We start from the raw sequence: 9,758 nt of genomic DNA, 5'->3' as shown, positions 1-9,758 counted from the left end.
TCAGTTTAAGCTAGGTGTACCTACTAAACCAGCAACTTAGTCTAAAGTAAGATATCCTGTCAAAATGACCTCGCTGATGATAAATGCATAATGGTAGCTGTGTATTTCATTTCCCCCTGTTTATCAACTTCTTATATTTATGTTCTGCTTAGAAAGATTTCTGACTTCCTGGACTGAAAACTGGTTGGTTGCAGCTTGTCTCAACTTCATCTATATTTATAATGTGGATCTGTATATAATGTACATTTCAGGGGACACTGCTCCTAGCCCTGCACTGCACCAGCATCCTCTTTAGCCTGACAGGTTCAAACATTACCAGAAGGGCGATATCGAGGATGGTGAACAAAGCTTTGCAGAGGGGACAGGTGAGATTTCTCCAGTTGAATCCGACCCCTGGACGATTGAAATGCTCCATGAACACCAGCTTGGGCTGCTCTGGGGTCTGTGCTGGGTGGCAGGACCCTAACAGCGGCCACATCAGAACCAGAGTGCAGGTTATCAGCCCGACGGAGGGCAGCAGGGAGGGGAGCCTCATTGTGCTGGCAGCAGGTGTCCTCCGAGGACTGTTTAATGGCAGCCTCTGTGAGGGGACATGAACAAACAGACAAGGAAGTAACACTCAGTGGCGTTCAACTTGAGAATACACGCCTCACACACCCACAAGCAAATTTCAGCAAGAGTGTACAAACGTCGAGTTAAAACCCGACAACAGCCGGCTAACAAAATAGCCAGCTAGCGTCTCTTTTGCCGCGGTACCTGTAAAGATGCAGCCCGGAGGGTGGTCGTCGTCGTCGTCTTCCGGGTGCGGTGAACACAGGCGGGTCAGGGGCTTCAAGACAGTCCCGCTTCAACTTCCACAAAGTGTAGTGAAGCAAGGTCGACGAGCCGTTCCGTCTGAGTGCTCGCCTGTCTGCAGTTCACAGCTTGTTATGGTGTGAGTCGGTCTTGTGGACGGCACACAAGGTCAGCTGACTCGTCACGTGTTTTTCCCCCCTTTCTTTCTTTCTTGCGAGCAAGTTGTAACCCTGTATATATACCGTCAATGATTGTCACACACACTGCAGCTGATCTATCACTTAGTCGAGCGGTGATTGGACAAAAAGGAGAATGCATTGACTTTGGAGGTGTTTTTTTGTTTGCCCATGCTGACAGTCTATGATTGTGACCATGGTACTTTGACTTTCTGCTCTCATGGTTTCACAGCAGGGACTATCTTAATGCAGCTCAGTCAAATGAACCATAATAAACCCAAGTTATGCCCACTCCCATAAACAGCTAGATTAATATAAATCCATCAGAGAAATTTGCTGTTATAATCATAGACTGTACAGTTAAACAAGTTTATACATAGCTGACTCTTACTCTAATGAATTTAAGTTGCAAAGATATTAAATCATACATGTTCATGCAGAAATATGAAACCATGGCCTGTGAGCTGAGCTCCAGGGGTCGCTGTTGACATTGGAAGTAGTAGCTAAAAAAAAAAAAATCTTGCTGGAGCTTTCAGCCCCATCTTGTGGCATTCATCAGTGGACAGCGGGCAACAACTAACTCACATCTGGATCATCTCCATGACAACTAGTCTGCTGAAGAAAGCCACAGCATTTGGTTGAATACTCTCATCAGCAGGCAGACCTCGTTCTAAGACTGTTTTGTAAACTAATGTTAACATTAAAAGAAGATGGAATAAAAAAAACAAGAGTTTGTCATAAATATAAAACATTTATTGCATCTGTAATCGCTAGTGTGTATAAAAGCATTGTTTCTATACACATTTCTTTGGATGGGTTTCTGTCTGACTCATCACTGAACATAATCCATACTGGATTCAAACGTTTTGCCAATATTTCAGTGAAGTTTCAGCCATAATAAAAGAGCAACACAGTCAGGCAAAAGAACATTTATACCTCCAATTTAAATTATACAAGAAAAGCAATGTAATACTTATTGTTGGAATTGTGTAGCTGAAGTGGTCTCTGACATTATTTACAGTGGCTTAGCAGATACATGATTGAAGTGAAGATACAGAGTGGTTTGATGATTAAAAACAAACAAACATAGTAACAGGAGTGAGGCTGCGAAGGCGTTCACTTGTCTTGCATCTTCTCCAGGATGGGGACGATCATGTCGAACTTGGGTCTCTTGGCCGGGTCTTCGTTCATACACAGCCTCATCAGCTTACAAATATGAGGCGAAATCCCCGGTGGAATGGTTGGCCGAAGACCTTCGAGAGCCACCTGAGCGTGGAAGGAGAGGCGTTATATATTGGTTGGTAGAGGTTGCTATAGAAACCTGTAAAAGCCTCTGTATGTCTTAGAGGCGTGGTGTTTGCGAGTTTGGTGCCACATTTCCAAAAGATACAGAGATGCGGACGTGAACCTACAGTATAAGCCTGTGGGTAGATAAATACTTGCCTTCATGCCTATCTCCATTTGTGAGAGGTCAGCAAAGGGGACCTCTCTGGTAACCAGCTCCCACAGTAACACAGCGAAGCTCCACATGTCGGCAGATCTTCGGTTAATGTCTTCAGGCCTCTTCTGCAGGGCTGGAAGCAAAACGGGGATAAGGAAAACCATTAACATAACCAGATTACTCATGGGGTTTGTTTGTATTCTGTACCATGGGCAACATAGCAGATAAACAGTATGACTACCACTAAACTGGGATTAAATTATACAGTACAGTGTGTTCTTTACTGATTGACTCAAAGTCTAAAGAGGCATTATGGGAGGAGGAAGTAGGTGGCGGAATGGAGGATAACAAGGAGTGAAAAAAGGAACAAATACCTTCAGGGGCCATCCATGCTGGAGAGTACATACGGCCAGGACACTGGAAGGAGAACTTAGCATCCGCCATGCTTACTCTGGCTGTCATGTCCTCATCAATCTGCAAATTAACCACATCATCAAGCATCTGGCGAGTCAGTGAGTCACAGCATCACCCTAATTTTGTGCAATCGTAGTGGTGACAATAGACTCTTTTAGTTTATAATTGTGGTTTCTTATACACCAGTAGTCAAAGAAAGTAGAAGAGTGTCTTACCATGACATGCTTACTGTTGAGGTAAAGCCGTGAAACCATTGGTTCCAAGGTGTGGAGGAAAGCCATGCCGCTGGCAATGTCCAACGCAAACTTCACCGCTTGGCTTTGGTCGACCACCAGAGCTGAGGAAGCGTAAGAAGAAAGAGGAGAATAGGAGACAAGGGGGCAAAAGTAAAGATGGATGTGCGATGTCCTCAGCAATAGTGCTTTGGGCTTTCCATTTTATACACGTAAACCTAAATGACTTACTAGTGCCCTGATGGAGTATGTTGAAGAGGGATCCGTATGGCATGTAGTGGGTAATGATGATGGGGTGAGGGGATGGAGGTGACTGACAGGCCCCAAGAACAGGCAGAATGTTTGGATGAGAAAAGATCCTATGTAGACACCACAGAAAGAGAAAGGTGTGTAAATGTCTTTTTTTCAAAAGAAGGATAAAAAATAAATAATGATATATTCTTAGAACAGGGAGGTCTTTACTCAGATGATAAGGCATTGCCAAATTCACGGTTAGGAGGAAACCTTATTAAATTAATGTCCTAAAATGTTCTGCATGAAGAAAACACCTCACAAATCCATGTTCTTACACACAACTGCATCATCTGTGGCCCTTTAGAGGTTAAGCTGAGCTGCAGTTTTTACTCTTTCATTATCCGAAGCTCTTTTCATTTTTGCAGTACATGCCAGATAATACGATGCCTCCGAATGTTTCAGCATACTCGTCCCAAGTACTTTTATGTGCGCTTCAGTTCTTGAAATAGGGCAACAACTGAAGCCAACATGAAAGCCTGCTGCCAAGCTCTTCCAATTGCACACACTCACTCACATTCTTTAAATTGGCCTGCTCAAAGGTTTTCTTCACTTTTGTCCTATTAAGGTTTTGTTGTGAGTTTTTCTGTCACCTAATGAGTGTCTGAAGTTGGTGGTAATAATAAAGGTGCCTTATAATTAATATGCCTTCATTAATGTGGCATTTTGCTTGCTTGATTTACACTTTTTGGTATTATGTAATTTTATTCTCTGATTTATTTTGATTAATTAGATATATGTAGGTTGTTTCTGTGTAAATTCCTGCTTTTGATTTGCTCCCTTAGGATAAACAGCCATAAATATGTCAGTAATATGTCTGAACGCAGAGGTCCTCTTGAGGGGCCCTGCTCAACTTGTCTTGACACGTTTGTTCTCTTGGCTCACCAAAATCCTCTCGAAATCCGTACATACTTTAAATTTCTCTTTATAATGGATTTCATGTTTACTGTGATGGAGGGAGGTTTGTGGAATTTGTTTTTCATATTGTAGAACGGAACACATCACTCAGGAAAAAGCTGCCAACAACTACTTCACCACCACACTAACCAAAACCCATTTCCATGACCTCTAAAAATAAAAACTCCTCTTACTATTGCACAATAATCCCTACACCAGAGGTTTTCTGACCTCAATCGCCAACCAATCAATCACATCCATCTTCACATTAGCACTGCCTTTACCAATCCAATAGCTCATAGACAAATTAACTAAATGAAATCTGACCAGACACGACTAGAAATACTGTTGATTGTCAACCAAAGCTACCACTATTAACTTTCAGTGTTGTGTGGATTACCTGAGTTTCGGGTGCTCCTCGTTGAAGTCTCTGCTCTTCCTGGTGGTCCAGTCTCTCACCTGCAGCACCTTCACTATAATCTCATCCCCTTGCCACCGACCCTGCCATAACTGCGGACACAACACATAGTCTATTAAACGTCTGGGGAGCTGAAAAAATAATAAGTGCTAAGTGCAACTGACCTCTCCAGACTGGTTCTCATTGATCTTTGCCAGAAGCGAAAGCTGCTTGTAATCAATACCAGCCTGCTTGTTGAGGGTACCATTACCTGAAAGAGCCAAAACATGAATAATCAAACAAACGTCCGGATTTGATATGATGACGTGGCCCTTTTTATGTAATGAACTCACGAGGTCGTGTTCGCATGGTGCCCTTCCAGAAAGTTTCCTTATAGGGGACTTTGGTCATACTCTGGCCCATTTTCTCTGCCTTTTCTATAAAAAAAAAACCAACAACGCAAAAATAAACTGGTGATGCCTTTTTATTTTGCAAACATAATGATTTTCTTTACATAGGAAATAACCTGTTAGTGTGGTAAATGTCCACAAATGACCTCTGACCTTGCAGCAGCTGTCTTAGGTGAGGCTTGGCCTTGTCCAGGGGTGTCTGTCCATATCTGTTACATACACACACCTGAGCACCACTGGTCACCAAGTCCTAAAGAAGGGTGAAACTAGGTTATGCACAGAATAGATTTTAAGCAAGTTTTGAAATTTAAAAGCAAAGACACTTGGAGCAGTTGGCTCTCCAGTGCTTAACAAAAAAAGCACTGTAGAGGCAGTTTCTCCCCAGAAGAGGGCATTTTCAGCCAACACATTGTGCCAGAAGAAGTGGAGTGTCTGTGGGTGTATTGCACTGTACCTCTGCCACTTCGTCTTGGCCCCAGAAGCAGGCGTAATGGAGTGGTGTGTTTCCATGCTCGTTGACTGTATTGGGGTCTGCTTTGCACTGAATCAGCTAGCATTCACAAGTCACAAAGTGTAGAAATTGAATAAGTATTCAGTGTAAACAACGCATGGAACAGGTCCAGTTGTAGCCACATTATATCTGAGTGTGTGTACCTTAGCCACAATGTCTCTGTGCCCATGACTGGAGGCAAGATGCAGTGGGGTATCATCTCCGCGGTTCATCACATTAATGCGTGCGCCTCTCATGATGAGCATGTCAACAACACCGCTCCTCCCTTCCCTGCATGCCCAGTGGAGGGGGCTGAAGCCGTGGTCGTCACTAAAACAACAATACATATTTATGCTGTGGTAACTTGCTTTAAAAAAGTCTAGTTAGAATGTTTTTTATAAGATAAAGACATACTTGTTCCCTTGAAGCATGTGTAGGAGGGGTTGCTGATGCGCTCCTAACAACTCTGAGCATACACCAGCTGACAAAACACTATCTATGTGATTTTCTCTTTGACACATAGCCACCCAGGTTCTTACACCCGCTACCTACCAGTCTTTATTTAGACTTAAGCACATGCTTCCCCGCGCTGCCGGCAGCCTAAAACCATCTGACGACTGGCCTAGTGATAAATATGTCTGCGCAAGCTGGAACGCCTGCTAACATACGCGAAGACGCAAAACACACAGACAGCACACATAGCACTGCTGCCGTTACCAGGAGCCAACCTATCACCTATGTGTGACTGGCCCCTTCACCCAAGCAACTCCCTTTACCCAAAGGCAGCTGCCAGGGCTTCTCGCAACTCCATGCAAAGCCACAACTCTGCACTCCATTTAACAATAAACCTCAGGAGGGCTTGTACAGCCTGTAGGAAATAGCTGCAGTACTAGCTTACACTGAGGTGAAATAACAGTTAATCACATTCTCTGTCAATTCAGGCCCAGCAATGTGGACAGACAGTTCATAGTTTGACCAGCCCTGTGTGCTATAAAAAGTAACAGGGGGGGAAAAAAACTCAGGAATGACAGAGCGGAAAATACACAGTGGAATCCTCAGCTACACATTCTCTTCAAGTCTCTCTCACTGTTTTCCCTTGTGTCTTCCTGTGTCACTCACTCAAACACACACACAGTCCCTTGGGGAGATCTGTAATGGCGTTTAATGTAAGTCTCGCTTAATTTTTGCATTTAAAAAAATGGGAGGGTGAAAAGTATTTCAGTTCACATTAACAACACATTTTCCCAACGACATGTGTCACTTTATAGGAAAAAAAACAATGCTGGTTCACGCACAGTTGAGCCTCTTCAGAGTAACAGCCAAAAGAAAAAAGGGCCTCCAGCGTAATGACTGGTCTCTCAGATGTTTATGCAGGGCTGCAGCTAGCTGCCTGAGAAGCTCTGTCAGCGAGGGCCTGGCCCTGTATGGAGTTGAACAGAGGAAATGGCCTTGTCTGCTGCGTGGTTGGCTAGCAGCTCTGCAGCCCTCAAAGTCAACGTCAACAAACTGCACATATATGGCCTGGCCCAAGAATGAGATAACCAAGGTCTTTGGCAGTGAGGTCTTCTGGCTCCTTTCTAGCAAGGAAATTATGTAAACAGGCAGAAGTCATCTGTATGTCCTCTATGAATCTAACAGGGATGCGACCCATGACCATTATAAACTCATCTACTGCTTATATTTTAGACACATTAGTTATTTTTTTAATTAAAAACATCAGCATTAACTTGTCACAAATTGTTCCCAGAGAACAGGGTGACATCTTTTGGCTGACCAACAGTATAGATCCCCAAATATTCAGTTTAACTGTGATTATCACATGTGCTATTGATTAAATAGTCAGTCTCACCACTATAACCTAAAGTCAGTCTGTGCTTTTCAGTCTAGTGGAGGATGAGTTGTAGGCTATATTCTCAAGTCTGAGTCATTTCTGTCACTGCACAACCTCCCTAAATCACCCACTGCTTTTATACACACACACACACAATTTTGGGGGATGACATCATAAAGAGAGAAATCCAAGAAGAAAATGGGGGAAAAAAGCTTAAACTGGACTGGAATTACCGAAGCTGGGTCATGCTCAGCAACATGTGAATTTGCAGGGAGAGCACAATATGGAAACTATTTGACCACCTCTAATGTGCCAAGGATCGCTTTGTATGCAGACACACACACACACAACAGCAGCAGAATCACCTCCTATACCAAATGTGGTACACTCACTACAAGGTTCATTCCAATCATTAGAAGGCCGTACTCAATTTGTTATTGCACAGAAGATAAAGGCAGTCCCCTTCAAAGCTTTATGTATCTGAGCGAAAGTGTGTGCAGATATATCCACTCACCCCAAGTTGAGGTCATTCTCTGTGTTGTCCAACCACAGACGAACGGCCACAGAGTTCCCTTCTCGACACTGTGTGAAGATGTCATCCATGGCTATACTGAGGGCTGCCTCTCTAGATTGGTTGCTCTTTCAGTCTCTGTTGCGATCAGGAACATGTAGCCTATCTCATCAAGTTGCAGGGAGGAAACACTGGAGGCAGAATTAGATTTAAAAAAAAAGAGATGAGAACTAAGAGCAAGAAAAGGATACGTGAAATAAAACTGCAGACAAACACCTAAACAAAGTTACAAAACAGATTAAGGTGTGTTAATAAATAAACACACAAAGTAAAAATAGTAATAGAAAGAAAAGGGATTAAATGGAAAAACAGAAACAGGGTAAAAGGTACATGTCCATAATGAGAACTGAATGTGTGATGTGAAAAACACTATTCCCTCAGGACTTCTTTTATGGTAGAAGTATATTCCTAAACATTCATTGTAACTGTAGACCAATCTTTAAGCCCTTCGTTTGATAATTACTGTACACAATCTTCTGCACAAAGACACACAAACAGCCGGCCAGAGTGTAAATAAAATGAAAGTACACAAATAGCTCCACATTCCCCCATTTCCCTTTGGCTTTATCTTCCTGCGTTGAATCGGATGGGCTGGCCTATTGGATCAAATCTATTGTTAAAAAAAAGTCAAAGTGAAGTTGGACATCCACAACAAGAACTCCCCAGCCACAATGGAAACAACACTGTTAAACATACAAAACGGTCTCAAAAAGCCCCTTACCAGCTGCTAATCGATCGATTTCTTGCCTTGTTTCTTTTTTTTTCCTCCCACCGAAAGTCGGCCGTCTCCTCCAAGTTAAGAGCAGAGACTAGTCGCTCTGAGTCCACGCCCCGCTCCTCCGTGCTGATGTGGGCTACTGGTGAGAAGTTAGAGGAGCTCTGCTACTGGCAGCACTGTCCCGGGACACTCACAAAACAGCGCCCCCTGCTGGAGGGTATTGCACTGATGCTTATACCCGGAGGGGGGGTAAATGGGGAAAACGACGAGGTCAGGTGAAGTGGCACCGTGGCACAGGGGATACATACTTTTACTTCACTACATTTGTCAGACAGCTTTAGTTACTAGTCACTTTTCACTTTTTTTTTTTAGGGGCACAGTTGAGAATTGATATGAAATAAGGGGGAGACAGAGGGGGGGGACACACAGCAAGGGGCCACAGGTCGGTCTCGAACCCATGGCCGCGGAAGCAAGGGCTCAGCTTTGGTACCTGGACCAGCTCTACCAGGTGAGCTATGGAGCGTCCCACAGATTTCTATTACTGTATTAGCTAGAAACTGCATTATCAAACAGCTGCACTCAGAAACTGCTTTTCTGAGCTCATTTTACAGATACACAGATCTTACAGGGCAGCATAATGATAAAGTGCCTCGAATTAGCTCAACATTAAACAACTACAGCAATACAATGCAACATACATATTAATGCAGCAGTAATATTAATCAAAAATCATACACATGATAGTAAAACACTGACAGGGACCGTTCATTTGGGTACATTTTGCTGACAATACTTACACACTTTTACTTCAATAAGGTTTTCATTGCAGGACTTTTGCTTGTTGTGGTATATATTCACAGCATGGGGTAGCTACTTAAGTAAAGGTTAAGTAAACATTTCTTCCACCACTGTTTATTAATCATTCATCTTTCGAAGTAATTTGCCATGAGAGAGAATACATTCATATGATTACTTCACACCTAAAGGTGAGAATGTGATGTATCATCAATAGGCAAATTTTCCTATATGAATCACATCTTTGTGTTCCAACACCTCAACATTATAAAATTAAACTAATGAAGACAGAATAGCCA

General features: G+C 43.0%; 2 protein-coding genes across 3 annotated transcripts in view; both read right to left on the bottom strand.

Moving 5' to 3' along the window:
• Positions 1 to 1,011, bottom strand: part of smpd1 (sphingomyelin phosphodiesterase 1) — a 6,145-nt gene extending 5,134 nt beyond the window's left edge. The window contains exons 1-2 of one of the 2 annotated variants that reach the window (XM_035666396.1): positions 757 to 1,011; positions 317 to 580 (exon numbers count right to left, since the gene is read on the bottom strand). In XM_035666396.1, the coding sequence (XP_035522289.1) occupies positions 317 to 535 (219 nt within the window). In that variant the 5' untranslated portion in view covers positions 536 to 580; positions 757 to 1,011. Of the gene's footprint in view, positions 1 to 316; positions 581 to 756 lie in introns of those variants that run through there. The other variant, XM_035666397.1, reaches the window with a different exon arrangement.
• A 691-nt stretch (positions 1,012 to 1,702) lies between these two features.
• Positions 1,703 to 8,818, bottom strand: ilk (integrin-linked kinase). Its single transcript, XM_035667161.1, has 13 exons — positions 8,668 to 8,818; positions 7,890 to 8,077; positions 5,709 to 5,874; positions 5,509 to 5,604; positions 5,208 to 5,304; positions 4,998 to 5,081; positions 4,830 to 4,915; positions 4,648 to 4,757; positions 3,291 to 3,418; positions 3,042 to 3,163; positions 2,787 to 2,886; positions 2,415 to 2,545; positions 1,703 to 2,237 (listed from the first exon to the last, which is right to left on the bottom strand). Exons 2-13 carry the CDS (start codon positions 7,976 to 7,978, stop codon positions 2,088 to 2,090), a joined length of 1,359 nt encoding a protein of 452 aa, XP_035523054.1. The 5' UTR covers positions 7,979 to 8,077; positions 8,668 to 8,818; the 3' UTR covers positions 1,703 to 2,087.
• Between the last annotated feature and the right edge of the window lie 940 nt (positions 8,819 to 9,758).

The sequence above is a fragment of the Morone saxatilis genome, unplaced genomic scaffold (genome assembly GCF_004916995.1).
Source record: "Morone saxatilis isolate NCDOM2014 unplaced genomic scaffold, NCSU_SB_2.0 Contig20, whole genome shotgun sequence".
Taxonomy (NCBI): Eukaryota; Metazoa; Chordata; class Actinopteri; family Moronidae; genus Morone; species Morone saxatilis.
The sequence above is the reverse complement of the archived record's forward strand: the minus strand, read 5'-3'. Positions and strand labels throughout refer to the sequence as shown.

Bases quoted from the DNA above. Each gene is read 5' to 3' on its own strand.
- ilk (XM_035667161.1), bottom strand. From the start codon at position 7,978: ATGGATGACATCTTCACACAGTGTCGAGAAGGGAACTCTGTGGCCGTT. The intron at 5,605-5,708 runs GTACACACACTC...TGTGAATGCTAG, and splicing joins ACAGAGACATTGTGGCTAAG to CTGATTCAGTGCAAAGCAGA. The intron at 3,419-4,647 runs GTAATCCACACA...GTGTCTACATAG, and splicing joins GAGGAGCACCCGAAACTCAG to GATCTTTTCTCATCCAAACA.